Source organism: Pseudorca crassidens, chromosome 10 (assembly GCF_039906515.1).
Source record: "Pseudorca crassidens isolate mPseCra1 chromosome 10, mPseCra1.hap1, whole genome shotgun sequence".
NCBI classification, from domain to species: domain Eukaryota; kingdom Metazoa; phylum Chordata; class Mammalia; order Artiodactyla; family Delphinidae; genus Pseudorca; species Pseudorca crassidens.
In genome coordinates this window covers 44,111,368-44,129,341 of record NC_090305.1, presented here as the reverse complement: position 1 = coordinate 44,129,341, position 17,974 = coordinate 44,111,368, and the positions used below count along the sequence as shown (strand labels likewise).

Genomic DNA, 17,974 nt, shown 5'->3' with positions numbered 1-17,974 from the left:
TTCTGAATTTCCATTTTTTAAAATTGTTTCTACTACCTTTTTTTTTTTTGTAACTTGGCTGTTACCTAGTACAGTTTTGCAGACTTACAGTTGACAGTTACTTTGGAACCCGTGGCAGCTGGGACTAGCCTGGCTTCCACTGTGGCTGGGAGCAGAATTCAGGATGGACCCCACCCCACTCCTCACTAATAACAGTGTTAACAGTCACTTGGACCATTGGAACAAATAGAGATGCTGTCCTTTTCTTCCATCCCATAAGTCAGAACCCTCAATCATCACTGTTTTAAGATATGTTTAAGACATTGAATTATAATGTATAACTTGGAAAAGATTACAAAGACTGAAAAATAATGTGTTTTTGTATCTCCAGAAATTACAAGAGAAGTGGAGCTTAAAAACACCAGAGATTCAGAAAGTCAACAACAGTGGGATCTCACTGTGTAATCTAATAAGTGCTGTGATGACCCCTGCAAAGGCCATAGCAGCAGTTAAGTCAGGTAAGTGCTTTATTTACATTTGTGGTAAAACCCATTGGGTTTTACCAATGAATTGGGTCCACCCATGTTGATTTTATTTGTGTATGTTATTTTTAGAAATTAATGCATAAAATAACCTCAGAAACACGAAGGGAAAGTGACAAGAAAGATGGCATCTCTAAACAACCTAAACGCTGCCACGGAAAAGTGTCTGTTCTGGTCAAATTTCAGATCTCTTAGGTTTCGTCTTATTAAATACTACAATTTAAAATGTAACCAAATTCATCTGTAAGAATAAGGAACATTATATTGGGGAAGGGGAAAGATCAGATTCCAGTTTGTTTTTACCTAATTGATGGGGATGTAGAAATTCTATTTGAAATCTTTTTTTTTTTTTTTTTTAACTTGTTCAAGTCAAATGATCAACAGCAAAGTACAATAGCTCCCATGGCTAAGCCCTTCACTCTTTTTTTTTTAAAGAAGATGTTAGGGGTAGGAGTTTATTAATTTATTTATTTATTTTTGTTGTGTTGGGTCTTCGTTTCTGTGCGAGGGCTTTCTCTAGTTGTGGCAAGCGGGGGCCACTCTTCATCGCGGTGCACGGGCCTCTCACTATCGCGGCCTCTCTTTTTGCGGAGCACAGGCTCCAGACGCGCAGGCTCAGTAGTTGTGGCTCACGGGCTCACGACCAGGGCTCGAACCCGTGTCCCCTGCATTAGCAGGCATATTCTCAACCACTGCGCCACCAGGGAAGCCCCTGAAATCTTTGATAAAGAAATGAGTCTGGTCTCCTGGGAAAGAAGGAAGTAAGGAAAGAGAACAGGTTCTTTTCTGTTGAGTGGGCCTCTCTTAATTTCTTCCCATCTGCTTTATTCCTTACACTATTCCCAAAGAAAACAGTTCTATACTGTGTTAGCCAGCATGTCTGAATCACAATCTTACCAGGCTTCTCAACAGAAAGGGAGAGTCATGTATAAATAATGGTTCTAAAATTAAGTTGTGGATAGAGTTTTAAGTTTAAAACATATTTATATTTGTTGTCACTATCAGGTTTAAATAATCCAAGAGAAGACCAAAGGCAGATCTCATATCTTTATTCTGAGGGTTTCTGACGATCCTCTGTGGTTTATCTGCCCTGCTTAGCCCCCAGCTGTTCCCATTGTGAGGCTGATGTTGAGCTGGGCCCATCTCCACCCACTGTTTATTCTGCTCTCTTAATCCCATTTCAGGCAGTCCTCATAGTGTAGTGTGTGATGATCTCTCCTTTCTCTCCTAATCAGATTTCCTGAAATGTCAAGGTTTTTTGTTTTTTTTTTTAAAGGAAAGGAATTCTGTGGTGTTTTACATTAGTTCTTCATGCCCATTCTATATTAGTAATAAGTAAAAAGTATTTTTTTCCTACTCTTGACACCTCCCAAGCATGGTAGGAATTAATCTCGAGTATCTAAAGGGTATTTTCACTTCCATCTGAAAGGCCACGGTGTGTGTGATTTTTTTTTTTTTTTAAGGGACAAAACTTTAGATTAAGATTCAGATATTTAAATGTTTTTGTTCAGGCTTGTTCGTGTGTGGTTAGTTTGGGGAAATGTTTTTGTGTTTTGGATAGAGAGCCAAGGCATACTAACATGAGAAGGTCTAATTGATTTTTTAATATTCTGGTTATGAAAAAGGAACCGGTGCTAGGTGTTTATGGAATTAAAGAGAAATAATTACTATAGCTCACCAAGTAGTTCCTATTTGCTAGGCAGTAGGGTAACTGTCTTTAATGCCCACAGTGGTCTCGCGAGATACGTGTTATTCTCCCCAGCAGTTTGGTGGGATGGATTCACCTGTGCAGCCTCACAGGAAGTCATTAGTGAGGCTGGGGTTTAAGTTCAGGTGAGACATATGCCAGGGCCCAGGTGCCCCAGCCACTGTACCTCCTTCCTCTATATTGATACAGTAATGGTTTCTTTTACTTTTAACTTTTCTCTCATGTCTTTTTACCTTATTCCGCCTCCATTAAACCCATGAAAACACTGTAACTACAGCAGACAATTCTCAGTTTCTTAACTTGAGACAGACATTCTTTTGTCCGTCAGGCATTTATGCTTCAAGCAACACACATAGTGACCAGCTTCTGTGCTTCAGGGACTGTATCACTAAAATAACTTCAGCTTTAAAGCAACCTTATCCCCAAATTTTCTTATAAATTAATAGTTAATGATTAATGTATATAATATAAAGTTACTGAAACTCTACTGTTTAAGTTGATCATGTTATGACTTTAAGAATAAATTTTATGCAAAAGAGAGGATATAGCTTGATCTTTCAGACCTTCATTTGATTTTGAAATTGAATCATTATTTTACATTTTCAAATAGTAATAACATTTTAAAAGAATTAGTGTTTATGGCATTTGCTTTAATGCCACCTACTATTAATATATATAAAATACAATAGAAATCTATGATGACTTCAGTTTTAATATTTTTGCAGGTGGAGTAATATTAAATGGTGAAGGAACAGCCATAGATACTCAGGATATTTTGGCAAATAAAGGTAAATGGTAACTTTAAGTGCTTATTGATTAAATTACTTGGTCTGGTGTTTTTTTTTTGAGAGAGAGAGAAAATCTTTTTAGGGATGAAAAGTAGTTATATCGAAATTTCAAACTTGAATTAAAATGGTATGAGTATAGTCATGTTCTCCATAAATAACATGTTTATATAACATTCCATGCAATTTTGTTCATCTGAACTTAATGAAATCCAGTAATTCAGCTTGGCATTTGGTTTATGTTTCCTTCTTTCGGGTTAATTTGAGATATTTTCTCACTTGGGATAACATTATTTGAGCTATTTTTTTTTAATTTGTTGCCTGAGGAATTAATAAGCATCATTTCATGATTTGGGGTTTTTATTCCATTTTAAATATCTATCTCATTTCACTTGTATTATGCAGTGTACCTAAAGTATTTGTCATTAAGTAGCATTGTAAGATGATGTAACATTTTAGTTCTAAAGACTCTATGACTTTATCATAGTAGACTTAATATTGACAAAATAGAAGGAAATAGCACGTGAAACAAATTTTTATTTCTAGAGCTCTAAACACCCTGAAAATGTGTCAATATAATTTTTCTTCTTACGTTTAGGATTAACGTCCATTAAAAAGGATATGACTGACATAAGCCATGACTATGAAGATCTTGGCCTCTTACTTAAAGACAAAATAGCCGAACTGAGTACCAAACTCTCCAGATTGCAAAAGGCTCAGGAAGAATCAAGTGCCATGATGCAGTGGTTACAGACAATGAACAACACTGCCACAAAATGGCATCAGGCACCTACACCTACGGACACTGAGGCTGTGAAGAGTCAAGTTGAACAGAACAAGGTATCTTCTGTGGGTCCATTTACCGAAGATGTGAGAGAACAGATTAGCACTCAGAACTGAGCCCTGGGGGTCAGGAGCCCCGTTATGGTTTCTGGCTCTATAACCTTCAACACATAGTTCGCCAGCTTTGTTGAACATGACTTTTTGTAGAGATTGATGCTAATAGTCACTTATTTTTACCCGCAGATGTTATAAAGATGAGTGAGCTGTTGGGTGCAAGCAACTTTGCCACCTTCAAATTAGTTTAAGTCTTGGATTTTAACCAGTACTTATTGGAAAAGATGTATTTAAGGGCTAAGTGTATTAGGAATCTGTTCTGTCCAGTATAAAATAGGGGAGCTCATGCTTTCCCTTTGTTTAATACACGGTATTTCTTGCTACAACTGTCAGGGTTGGGAAAACGGTTTTGCACTTTGGCAATGCTGGCAAAAATGTCTCCAGATGACTAACTTATCTTTGAACTCTGTAACGTGTTGTCCAGAAAAGTGCTTATTTGCTAGTAGTCTCAAATCTTGCAGCCTTTATCAAGACTGATTTTCTGATTAATTACAATCATACTGATGTCATTTTCCTTTTTTTCCAAAGGGATTTGAGAATACCTTGAAATTCTTTCTAGGTGATGGGATGAGGGTCATTATCTCTGTAGCTCTAGCATTCCTCCTTGGGATTCTGTTATCAGCTAGTTGAAGAATAGTTACGAAGAGGAAAAGAAAATATAATTCACTGCTGAATCCAGTCCTCCACTCACTTCAGCCTTTAACAGTGGATTGTTTCCCCTCTTTTGGTCATGTTGGAGAAAAAAGTGCTCTATTGAAATTGTGTTTTTGTCTTTTGATGTTGACATACTTTAATGAAGTTACTTTTTTTATTTCCTTGTTAGTCATTTGAGGCAGAACTGAAGCAAAATGTAAACAAAGTGCAGGAGTTGAAAGACAAGCTGACGGAGCTGCTGGAGGAGAACCCAGACACTCCGGAGGCCCCCAAGTGGAAGCAGATGTTGACGGAAATAGGTATGTTACCACTTACACCAGAGGCCGTGAACAGAAGCACAGTCATTTTTTAAAAACCATAATCTCTATCAGAAAACATCTATCCAGCAATCTCACTGACTTTGGGATTTGTTTCATGTTTCAGAATCGATCTTTGCATATTCTAAAGTGTCATTTCATATTATATGGTGCTAGGCCTTGGCATATCTTGTGTTTTTCTCACTAAACACAGTAACGAAATTTATGTTTATGAAGAAGGTAGATACCAGTTGATAGAATGCTGTGTATTGAGTCACATGTTTTCATTATGGTTTATTTTTTATTAGGTTTTGGGTGCTTCTAATTTTTTATGATTTGTTATATTTTAGTGTGGAGAGTCCTTTTTGTTTGTTTTTCTGGAAAAGCTGGGTGCCTTTCTCCACCATGGAGTTCCTGATGGGACCCCACCAGCCCCTGTTTCATGCTGCTGGTCCCTTTCCCAACCAGCCTGAGAAGGCTGCTCCCCACAGGAGTCTGGGGGTTTGCTCTTTACCCAGAGTCCTCCTCCCATCTCCATCCTGTCCCTATATAAACTGTTCCTCGGAGATGCAGAATTGCCTTCACAAGCCCTGTTATCTTATCACCCCTTTTCCTTATTGTAATGATATGGGAGTGAGTGTAAGACAGTGACACTCATTTTCCCTACTTCATAGTATTTGGAGAATTCAGTGAGTTAATGTGTGTGCAGCTCAGACAAACAGTATCGGGCACATACTAAGTATGTTTAACTATGACTATCACAAGAATCATTTTACTTTGAATTGTTCCATTATATTTAGCTAAATCTTGTCCTTCCTTTAGAGTCAGATATGCTGTGATAAATTTAGAAGTTTCTAAGTACGTTTTAGTTTAATAAGAGTCATCCTTATACATATAACTGCTTCACTTTGCTGTATACCTGAAACTGACACAACATTGTAAATCAACTATACTCCAGTAAAAGAAAAAGAGTCATCCTAAGAGATCTTAATGTTGAAAGGTGTATTTAATCCAACAATAGAGACTTCTGTTGCATTATAATTAATTGGGCCCTAATTCAGTGGTTGTCAGAATATCAGAATTACTCGAAGGAATATTTTCAAGACATCTTAGAATAGCGGAGGGAGCGAGGAATGCATATTTCAGAAAAGCTTCCTGATAAGATTTTGATATTTCTCCTTCTCCGTTTATGGTTGGAGTTGCATTATCTCATTATCAGATTGTGATTGACTAGAACACGCCGTATAGTGTGACGTTGTTTAGGTAAACATTTCAGGGGCTGGGCTCTATGAAAAGCAGCTCTTCAGTGCATTACACTAGGTGAAAAAAATCTGTCAGATCAGCTCTTCACACCGTCAGTGTTGAGTGACTCATGTGTTGAGAGATGGTCTGTAATTCTGGGCTTCAAGGAGCATGCCGTCCTCAGGGCTGGGGGAGCAGGCAGGGCATCCTAGTGAAGGGTGAGACCCAGTGGGATCATGAAAGCGGGATGGGGCAGGGACAGAAGGGGAGGGATGGAGCATGTGAGCTGTGGGGCCCTTGTGCGCCCAGCCTGTTGCGATGAGGACATGTGATCAGCAGGCAGATGAGGGCTTCCTCTCGGAGGACAGACCTTTTCAGATGAGCACACGAGGGCCCTTTTGTGGGAGACCCTGGAGGTCAAGCAGAGGTCATCAGATTTTGCCGTCTAGTTGGTGACGAGTAAATTATTGAGGGGTTTGAGCCCAGAAGTGACATATTCAGTGACGTTTAAGGGAAATTATTTTAGAACCAAATTCATTGCAGCTGAGGATCACGAATCGCAGGTAAGCTGGTTAGAAGGCTCTTGGTCTAGGTGTGCAGCTCTGGAAAGGGTGCTCCTGGCAGCAAGAGCAGAGCATCCCCTGGGGACATGTTAGAAATGCACATTCAGACATCACTTCAGACCTGCTGATCAGTCCCTCCAGGGGTGGGCCCAGCACCTGTGCGACCAGACCCTCTAGGGGTCTCTGATGCAGCTCCAGCTTGAGAAGTACTGGTCTTGGCAAAAGATGGTGAGGACCAATGTGGAGTTGGGTATTGGGAATGGAAGCACTGTGTTTAAGGGTTTGTGATTGAGGATATAGGAGAGTCATGAAAGAATATCCTGAATTATGGCATTTCATGACATGCATGAGAATAACCTTCAAAAGAAGTCTAAAAGTCGGAAAAACCTACCCATTTTGATAGGAATATCGTGAGTTTTTTCCTCCAACATTGAATTTAAGGGGTTGGTGAGATTTCCTATTGTAACTTCTGAGCAGTTGGCTGCTGATGTGTGATTTGCGTAGAAGAGAATGGTTGGGTGTAGATACACACATTTGGGAGTCACCTACCACCATCTGGTCGTTGAAGGTTTGCTATTAAAGAAAAGGATACATGTTCATTGTTCTAGTGGGTCAGTTCTAGTTGAATAAACAGACTCTGTAGGACTTCTAGAAGGAATGAGGGTTCTCAGGAATATTCCATAATCTACAGCATCTTCCATCAGATTCAAATCTATTTTTCTTACACTTCAGTTGACACAAACCATTGGGACCATAAAATCTGTATCATTAAATGCAATTAACGCACAGGTTAGTCTTTAATTGACTATGTAAGGAGAGCCCTGTCCTACAATCTTCATAGATACAGTTGTATTAAATGTATAACAAACAAACATCTGGGCTTCCCCGGTGGCGCAGTGGTTGAGAGTCCGCCTGCCGATGCAGGGGACACGGGTTCGTGCCCCGGTCTGGGAAGATCCCACATGCCGCGGAGCGGCTGGGCCCGTGAGCCATGGCCGCTGAGCCTGTGCTCCGGAGCCTGTGCTCCGCAACAGGAGAGGCCACAACAGTGAGAAGCCCACGTACCGCAGAAAAAAAAAAAAAAAATCTGTTTCATCCTTTATCTTTTTTTCTTCTAGATTCTCAGTGGCAAGACCTCAATCAGTTAACAGTTGATAGACGACAGAAACTGGAAGAATCCTCAAATAATCTAACCCAATTCCAGACTGTGGAGGCTCAGTTAAAACAGTGGCTTGTGGAAAAAGAACTGATGGTCAGTGTCCTTGGGCCCTTGTCGATTGACCCAAATATGCTGAACACACAAAGGCAGCAGGTGCAGGTGAGTCCTACCTGACTTAACAAGACAGATGTTTTCATTAGAAATACATTACCTTTGATGGTATGTGCTCTGCCTGTCTCGGAGGGTTTGTAATGTGTCAGATGCCCACGAGGTACTGTCGTGAGGCTGGCGGGAAACCCCCAGAGAAGCAAAGCTCTGGAGCATCCCTGGAGCATCCCTGAGGGGTCCACTGAGCCCACGAGTATGGTCAGGTCCCTTGATCGTTTCAGTCATATTGTGGTTTGTAGAGACCCTGTTAAAGAGGACTTTCTTTGAAGTATATTAATAACATACATATTAATAACATATGATTGCATAAGTAATAACATTTTTATGAGAAGCTAGTATATTGTTTAGAAATGACTCCTTTGAGGTTTTATTCATTTTGATTGTGGTAGTAGATAATGAAACTTATAAAGCTCATGCAAAACATCCCTGAGTCGGGGAGACAAAGTAAGAAGAGAAAGAAGAAGGGAAGAAGAAGAGGAACCTTGAAACCTGCAGGGTTAGTTAGACTCATCTAATTATGAGCAGATAAATCCACAGGGGGAGAAACATATGTAAATTGTAAGTCAGACGTAGTCGCAGGCGCTCCGCTGTGGTCTCGGTGGGCTTTCTTTCTGTGCAGGTGGTGGTTTTGGGGCATGGAAGCTGATCTGTACTCTGAAAATACACAACAGTCTGGGTAGTTGAGTCACATGCTGTCCTAGGCATGTATGTTCTTCATCTGAATAGACGGAAACAACAGATATAAAGAAACATTTGAGGAGAAGTAATTAACCATAGTCTCCCAGAGATAGATAAAATATTCTACTAAAAGAAGGACATTTGGGGATCATTCGTTTTATAATGAAAGCCAGTGTGAGCCCGCACGCTCAGAGCGACATGATTTATTGGCTAAATCTTTACAAAAAAGACTGTAAACGTCGATTTTATGTTTAAAAAGAACCTTTGTAAATCAATACACCATGAGTTTGTATATCCTAACACTGTTATCACTGTGTATTTCCTTTGGTGTAAAATGCTATAGAGCATTTAAAAAAATCCTGTAAAAAGAAAAATGCAAATAGGAAGAAATCAAATTGGTGTTAGTGTGATGTAAACTTGTCTAAAAGCAGTGTTTCCCTTTGTGTGTGAAAATTTGTACATGAATTTTTGTTCCTTTTCCCCACACTAGCAAAAATATTTATTCTCTTTTGTCTCCCTTGGGGGATATTATTTTAGACAAAATGTTAATCTCTGTGAAGCACCATTGCTCTTTGGATTAGTATACGATAATTGGACTGCCTTTGAAATAAAAGCTAGAAAAGCAGTAACGAAAATAAAATAAAAACTAGATAATTAACTACCATTTCTGTCTGTTTAGAAACTTAAAGGTATGTTTTCTGTAATTAATTCTCTAGTCATTTGTGTGTTTATTTGCCCTTATCACCTCTTTACCTTAGATTCTCCTGCAAGAATTTGATACCCGGAAACCTCAGTATGAACAGCTAACAGTGGCTGGTCAGGGCATACTGCACAGACCTGGGGAGCACCCATCCTTCCACGGGATTGTGAAGGAACAGCTAGCAGCTGTGACCCAAAAATGGGACAGCCTCACAGGACAATTGAGGGACAGATGTGACCGGATCGACCATGCCATTGTTAAAAGCACCCAGTATCAAAGCCTGCTGAGAAGCCTTTCCGATAAGCTGGCCGACTTGGATAATAAACTCAGCAGCAGTGTGGCCGGGAGCACACACCCTGACGCGATGAACCAGCAGCTGGAAACAGCCCAGAAAATGAAGCAGGAAATAGAGCAGGAAACGAAGCAGATCAAAGTGGCCCAGGCTCTGGGAGAGGATCTGGCAGCCCTGGTTAAAGAAGAGTACTTGAAAGCTGAACTTAGTCGGCAACTGGAAGGCATCTTAAAATCATTTAAGGATCTTGAACTAAAAGCAGGTTTGTGTGTCTTCTTTGAATGCATGTATTTCCTGGAAATAGGGATCAGTGAACTCCCTATTTCCAAGCTGTTGGGGAAACCAGGCCCCTAAAGTGAACCTGCCCACAGTGAGAGGCGCATGCAAGGAGGGTAGATTTGGGTTCACATGCACACACAGTGTTGCAGGGGCGGGGAGTTCTGCACAGATAATAGGCGGACCCCGTGCCGGCAAAGTCCACTTTGCATAGGCCCATGGAAACTTCGGGTACTCCAGATTAGTTTTTACAGACTTTCAGACATAGAGAACAGACTTGTGGTTGCCAAGGGGCAGGGGAGGTAGAAGAGAGATGGAGGGGGGAGTTTGGGATTAGCAGATGCAAACTATTAAAAAAAATTTTTTTTATTGAAGTAGAGTTGATTTACAATCTTGTGTTAATTTCTTCTGTACAGCAAAGTGACTCAGTTATACATATACATACATTCTTTTTTAATATTCTTTTCCATTATGGCTTATCATAGGATATTATATAGAATGGATAACCAACAGGGACCTACCACATAGCACAGGGAACTCTATTCAGTCTCCTGTGATAAACCAAAATGGAAAAGAATATGAAAAAGAATGTGTATATATGTATAACTGAATCACTTTCTTGTACAGTAGAAAATAACACAACATTGTAAATCAACTATACTTCAATTTAAAAAAACCGTAAAAAAAACAAATTGGTTTTTAAAGGTGTCAGTGTTTATGCTATGCGACAGTCTTGTTTCACCAGAAAAGGAGATGACTACAGTTATTAAAAAAGTCTTGGCATCATTTTCTTGATAACAGCTAGTTCGTCTGGCTCCATCATGGAAGCTTTTCCAGAGAAACGTGTGAGAGAGAAGCATTATGCACGATTTCCTCTCTCGCCTGCTGTAGCCATCACTCTGTGGCCGCTGAGCCCAGGATGGTCCAAGACAGCAGCAGCAGTTCCTGGGCCCGAGAAGGGCAGGCCAGAGGAGAGCCCGTTGGTGGCTGTTTGTCATTTGCCAAGTAACACTAGGCACTCAGTTTATGTTTTTTAATAATTGATTGGATTTGTTTACTGATCATAGCAACCGTTTCAGACTTACTCCTTGATTTTGACGTGATATGGATAGCAAACATTACCTATGATGATTACAGTGATGGTGACTATTGTTAGGAACCCTTTTCCGTGACAGGCATTCAGCTCAGAGCTTTACTTGCACGCACTGTCACCTCATTCCCACGACAGCTTCTATCAATGTTGCCAGCTCACACTTGGGGAAATGAGGCCCAGAGGTTTAATCGTTCACCCAAGGCCCTCCAGCTCTTGAGAGGCTGAGTTGGGATCCAGACCCATGTCGTCCCCATGGGCTGCCTTACATTGCCTCCATGATGGGTAAAAATTACACAGGTGGAGACTTCCCCGGCGGTCCAGTGGTTAAGAGTCCACGCTTCCACTGCAGGGGGCACGGGTTCAGTCCCTAGTTGGGGAACTGAGACCCTGCATGCTGCAGGGCCAAAGGAAAAAAAATCACACAGGTGGAAAAGTCACATTTAATAAGAGATTGGTTATTTATCAGCATCACCTAGAGCTTTGAACAGTTGTCACTTCCCCGCCCTAGGATGGAGGTGACTCTAGTATCCAGCCTCTATTGTCTCTTTTCTTGCCATAGTCCTCACCTCTTGCCCTTCCCCCACCGCCTTTGTCCATAACGTATGCGCTTTTGTCGTTCTCATAGTCAGTGCTAGTAGCCCTTGCGTTTAGATTATTCTGTGTATTTATTTATTTATTTATTTTTTAATTATTTTTTTTTTAAACATCTTTATTGGAGCATAATTGCTTTACAATGGTATGTTAGTTTCAGCTTCACGACAAAATGAATCAGTTATATATATACATATGTTCCCATATCTCTTCCCGCTTGCGTCCCCTCCCTCCCACCCTCCCTATCCCACCCCTCCAGGCGGTCACAAAGCACCGAGCTGATCTCCCTGTGCTATGCGGCTGCTTCCCACTAGCTATCTACCTTACGTTTGGTAGTGTATACATGTCCATGCCTCTTTATTGCTTTGTCACCGTTTACCCTTCCCCCTCCCCATAGCCTCAAGTCCATTCTCTAGTAAGTCTGTGTCTTTATTCCTGTTTCACCCCTAGGTTTTTCATGACATTTTTTTTTTCTTAAATTCCATATATATGTGTTAGCATACGGGTCTCTTGTAGACAGCAAATATATGGGTCTTGTTTTTGTATCCATTCAGCCAATCTGTGTCTTTTGGTGGGAGCATTTAGTCCATTTACATTTAAGGTAATTATCGATATGTGTGTTCCCATTCCCATTTTCTTAATTGTTTTGGGTTTGTTATTGTAGGTCTTTTCCTTCTTTTGTGTTTCTTGCCTAGAGAAGTTCCTTTAGCAGTTGTTGTAGAGCTGGTTTGGTGGTGCTGAACTCTCTCAGCTTTTGCTTGTCTCTAAAGGTTTTAATTTCTCCATCAAATCTGAATGAGATCCTTGCTGGGTAGAGTAATCTTGGTTGCAGGTTTTTCTCCTTCAACACTTTCAATATGTCCTGCCACTCCCTTCTGGCTTGCAGAGTTTCTGCTGAAAGATCAGCTGTTAACCTTATGGGGATTCCCTTGTGTGTTATTTGTTGTTTTTCCCTTGCTGCTTTTAATATGTTTTCTTTGTATTTAATTTTTGACAGTTTGATTAATATGTGTCTTGGCGTATTTCTCCTTGGATTTATCCTGTATGGGACTCTCTGTGCTTCCTGGACTTGATTAACTATTTCCTTTCCCATATTAGGGAAGTTTTCAACTATAATCTCTTCAAATATTTTCTCAGTCCCTTTCTTTTTCTCTTCTTCTTCTGGAACCCCTATAATTCGAATGTTGGTACGTTTAATGTTGTCCCAGAGGTCTCTGAGACTGTCCTCAGTTCTTTTCATTCTTTTTTCTTTATTCTGCTCTGCAGTAGTTATTTCCACTATTTTATCTTCCAGGTCACTTATCCGTTCTTCTGCCTCAGTTATTCTGCTATTGATCCCATCTAGAGTACTTTTAATTTCATTTATTGTGTTGTTCATCGTTGCTTGTTTCATCTTTAGTTCTTCTAGGTCCTTGTTAACTGATTCTTGCATTTTGTCCATTCTATTGTCCATTCTATCTCCAAGATTTCGGATCAACCTTACTATCATTATTCTGAATTCTTTTTCAGGTAGACTGCCTATTTCCTCTTCATTTGTTAGGTCTGATGGGTTTTTATCTTGCTCCTTCATCTGCGGTGTGTTTTTCTGTCTTTTCATTTTGCTTATCTTACTGTGTTTGGGGTCTCCTTTTTTGCAGGCTGAAGGTTCGTAGTTACTGTTGTTTTTTGTGTCTGTCCCCAGTGGCTAAGGTTGGTTCAGTGGGTTGTGTAGGCTTCCTGGTGGAGGGTACTAGTGCCTGTGTTCTGGTGGATGAGGCTAGATCTTGTCTTTCTGGTGGGCAGGTCCACGTCTGGTGGTGTGTTTTGGGGTGTCTGTAGACTTATTATGATTTTGGGCAGCCTCTCTGCTAATGGGTGGGGTTGTGTTCCTGTCTTGCTAGTTGTTTGGCATAGGATGTCCAGCACTGTAGCTTGCTGGTCGTTGAGTGAAGCTGGGTGCTGGCGTTGAGATGGAGATCTCTCAGAAATTTTTGCTGTTTGATATTATGTGCAGCTGGGAGGTCTCTTGTGGATCAGTGTCCTGAAGTTGGCTCTCCCACCTCAGAGGCACAGCACTGACTCCTGGCTGCAGCACCAAGAGCCTTTCATCCACACGGCTCCTTAATTTGGGATGATTGGTTGTCTATTCAGGTATTCCACAGATGCAGGGTATATCAAGTTGATTGTGGAGCTTTAATCCGCTGCTTCTGAGGCTGCTGGGAGAGATTTCCCTTTCTCTTCTTTGTTCTCACAGCTCCCAGGGGCTCAGCTTTGGATTTAGCCCCGCCTGTGCGTGTAGGTCGCCGGAGGGCGTCTGTTCTTTGCTCAGACAGGACGGGGTTAAAGGAGCCACTGATTCGGAGGCTCTGGCTCACTCAGGCCCGGGGGTAGGGAGGGGCACGGAGTGTGGGGCGGGCCTGCGGCGGCAGAGGCCGGCGAGACGTTGCAGCCTGAGGCGCGCCTGTGCGTTCTCCCGGGGGAGTTGTCCCTGGATCCCGGGACCCTGGCAGTGGCGGGCTGCACAGGCTCCCCGGAAGGGCGTGTGGCTAGTGACCTGTGTTCGCACACAGGCCTCCCGGTGGCGGCAGCAGCGGCCCTAGCGTCTCATGTCTGTCTCTGGGCTCCGCACTTTTAGCCGCGGCTCGCGCCCGTCCCTGGAGCTCTCTCAAGCAGCGTTCTTAATCCCCTCTCCTCGTGCACCAGGAAACAAAGAGGGACGTAAAAGTCTCTTGCCTCTTCGGCAGTTCCAGACTTCTCCCCGGACTCTCTCCCGGCCAGCCGCGGTGCACTAACGCCCTGCAGGCTGTGTTCACGCCGCCAACCTCAGTCCTCTCCCGGCGCTCCGACAAAAGCCGGAGCCTCAGCTCCCAGTCCCACCCGCCCCGGCGGGTGAGCAGACAAGCCTCTCGGCTGGCGAGTTCCGGTCGGCCCGATCCTCTGCGCTGGAATCTGTCCGCTTTGTCCTCCGCACCCCTGTTGCTGTGCTCTCCTCCGCGGCTCCCAAGCTCCCCCACTCTGCCTCCCGAAGCCTCCACCCGCGAAGGGGCTTCCTAGTGTGTGGACACTTTTCCTCCTTCACAGCTCTCTCCCGCTGGTGCAGGACCCGTCCCTATCCTTTTGTCTCTGTTTAGTTTTTTCTTTTGTCCTACCCAGGTACGTGGGGGGTTTCTTGCCTTTTGGGAGGTCTGAGGTCTTCTGCCAGCGTTCAGTAGATGCTCTGTAGGAGTTGTTCCATGCGTAGATGTGTTTCTGGTGTATCTGTGGGGAGGAACGTGATCTCCGCGTCTTACTCTTCCGCCATCTTCCCCTATTCTGTGTATTTATTTGGTGGTTTTTCTCTTGGCTTTTTGCAGATTTATTCAACATTTTGATGTAAAATAAACATGTCTGTGGTTTTATTTTTTAGAGAACCATGTCCAGCATCTTCAGTCAGCCTGTGCCAGCTCTCATCAATTTCAGCAAATGTCTAGAGATTTCCAGGCTTGGCTGGATACCAAGAAGGAAGAACAGAACAAATCTCCCCCGATATCAGCCAAAGTCGAGGTCTTAGAGTCATTAATGAAAGATCAGAAAGACTTCAGGAAAACTTTGACCGCCGAGTCTCACATTTATGAGAAAACCATGGCGGAAGGTGAAAACCTGTTACTAAAAACACAAGGGTCTGAGAAGGTAGCGTTACAGTTACAACTGAACACGATTAAAACCAACTGGGATGGATTTCAGAAGCAGGTGAAAGAAAGAGAAGACAGGGTGAAAGATTCACTGGAAAAAGCTCTCAAGTATAAAGAACATGTGGAGATGCTCCAGCCATGGATAGACAGGTGTCAAAACAGCCTCAAGGAAATAAAGTGTAGCTTGGATCCTGCTGAGACAGAGAAATCTCTTGCCCAGTTAAAGTCTCTGCAGAAGGAGAGGGACCAGCACTTCGGGATGGTGGAACAGCTAAACAGTGCAGCCAGCAGCCTGCTCCGTGTCTGTGAAGTGGACAAAGAGGCGGTGGCAGAGGAGAAGGAATCCCTGCTCCAGAAGTTGGACATGGCCACCGAGCAAGTGCACAGGAAGAAATTCTCTCTGGAGAACATGGCCCAGAAATTTAAAGAATTTCAAGAAGTTTCCAGAGAAGCTCAGAGGCAGCTTCAGTGTGCAAAGGAACAGCTAGATATGCACGACTCTCTGGGGCCCCAGGCTCACAGCAGTAAGTCCCTGACTGTGTTGCAGACTCAGCAGAAAGCCCTTCAGACCTTGAAGCCTCAGGTCGATCTGGCCCAGGGGCTCGCCCAGGACCTTGTGGCGGGGGCCTCTGACTCCAAGGGCACCTCCGAGGTTCTCCTCCAAGCAGAAGCCTTAGTCCAGGAGCACAGCGCCCTCAGCCAGCAGGTGGATGAAAAGTGTTCCTTCTTAGAAACCAAGCTTCAGGGCATCGGCCATTTCCAGAACACCATCCGAGAGATGTTTTCTCAGTTTGCGGAGTTTGATGATGAGTTGGACAGCATGGCCCCAGTGGGGAGAGATGTGGAAACGCTGCAGAAGCAAAGGGAGGCTATTAAAGCCTTCTTGGAGAAACTGGAAGCGCTCATCGCAAGCAACACCAATGCCAATAAGACCTGCAAGATGATGCTGGCCACGGAGGAAGCCTCTCCTGACCTGGTCGGCATCAAACGGGACCTGGAGGCTTTAAGCAAACAGTGCAACAAGCTTCGGGACCGTGCACAAGCCAGAGAAGAGCAGGTGGAAGGGACCATCACGCGCCTTGAAGAATTCTACAGCAAACTCAAGGAATTTTCTACTCTACTCCAGAAGGCTGAAGAGCACGAGGAGTCTCAAGGCCCTGTTGGCATGGAAACAGAGTTGATTAACCAACAGCTTGATGTGTTCAAGGTAGGGAGTGCTTCCTTTGTACTCTGCGTTTTGGTTATTCAAAGACATTACTGATCGGTATAGAAGGAGATGGCCTATTTTGTAGCATCTTCAAGTAGGATTGTCATGCAGTGTTGGAGCTTAAATGAGCATCTGTGGGCGGAGGGGATATCCAGGTACGTGGGGTGAGTCCAAGCTTCCTGGGGCTTTGGGCCCTCATGGGATAAGGCCTGTGATGAATTAGGAGGTCAAAGGGTGCTTGGAAAGCTGGTGTCTGTTTCTGATGTCACTCACAGCTGCCCTCTGGAGTGACCACGTCCGTATTTTAAACTCAACCGCGGAGGCCCATCCATCACATCAAAAGTGTGTTCTCTTCATGTTTGCGTCCCAGCATTTTCTTTCATGGTGAATTATAGTCTTTTCCTGCTCTTTCCCTTTTTATAGTCTTCTCCTCCTTCTTAATTGAATTTCTTCCCCAAGTTCCTATTTTAAAAGGCAGGGGTAGAGTTCCTTGTTGTAATCCTGGCCCCAGACGATTGGGAGTAAATTATTTCTGATGGGACTCTGAACGCCTTGGGGCTGAGAAATGTGTACCGACTGGCAGCACCCAGTGATGCCTGATGATGGAGTCGGAGGAGAGGGTGGGCCAGGTCCAGGGTCAGTGATGTGAATCCGCTTAGGGTAGCAGGTGCAGAACTTGCATCTCGTTGGAGAGAGGGTCACCTGCACAGGGAGGGTCCTAGCTGTCCAGCCTTTGCTGCACAGGGCTGACAGGAACCTGTAGGGTTGCAGGGGATCCTGTTCTATTCATGAGGTAAGTTTTACTTTCCCATAAAGGCTGCAGTGATGCGTGAAGCATCAAATAGGATTAAATAGAAACAGAATTTGCAAAACAACAAATCATTTCCCAGGAGAAATGAATATAAATCAAATAGACCTCCTGAATTCTGTGCTGTTATACTTGACAAAGTCTTTCCTTTGTTTCTCTTTCGTGGTGTTATTTTTAGGTGACTGAAGTTTGAAAAGTAACTTCAAAGTAGCTTCTTTTTCTTCTTTGTTATATTATGGTTGTTTGCTGTTTATAGAGTGCCTTTGAAGCCCAGTTTCTTCAGGGATTAAGAACCTGCGGTTCTGTATTTGGGTCTTGATTCTGGAAGGAGAAGGAAGCTGCCTCACTGTTGATTTAACTTCATTGCCCTGTCACACTTTCACACTGTGGTTTGCAAAATAAAGATTTCATATAAGAGAACTGTCTGTTAGAAAAACAAAGTTCTGTGACAGTTGCTGCTTGGAAGACAGGGGGTAGGGGGGTGCTTAGGAGTGAGTCTCTGGAATTTTCTGTGGGACCTGACAAAGCTTGAACGCTTCCATGACAGTGATCAGGTGGTCTTTGTACTGATGAAAGTTGAGCATGCTTTTGTGAAACGTTATCATTTCTTTGGGTTTTCTGTGACTTTGTTTAGAAAAAGAGAGCAGGCCTTTATCTCTCTTCACTGCTTCAACTACTTATAGGAA

At 42.9% G+C, this 17,974-nt stretch overlaps 1 protein-coding gene across 30 annotated transcripts in view; it reads left to right on the top strand.

Moving 5' to 3' along the window:
- Positions 1 to 17,974, top strand: part of DST (dystonin) — a 499,741-nt gene that overhangs the window by 384,931 nt on the left and 96,836 nt on the right. For all 30 annotated transcript variants that reach the window (XM_067753487.1, XM_067753485.1, XM_067753482.1 and 27 more), the window contains 7 exons: positions 371 to 497; positions 2,955 to 3,017; positions 3,613 to 3,854; positions 4,735 to 4,864; positions 7,785 to 7,984; positions 9,430 to 9,925; positions 15,009 to 16,480. In XM_067753487.1, the coding sequence (XP_067609588.1) occupies positions 371 to 497; positions 2,955 to 3,017; positions 3,613 to 3,854; positions 4,735 to 4,864; positions 7,785 to 7,984; positions 9,430 to 9,925; positions 15,009 to 16,480 (2,730 nt within the window). The remainder of the gene's footprint in view (positions 1 to 370; positions 498 to 2,954; positions 3,018 to 3,612; positions 3,855 to 4,734; positions 4,865 to 7,784; positions 7,985 to 9,429; positions 9,926 to 15,008; positions 16,481 to 17,974) is intronic.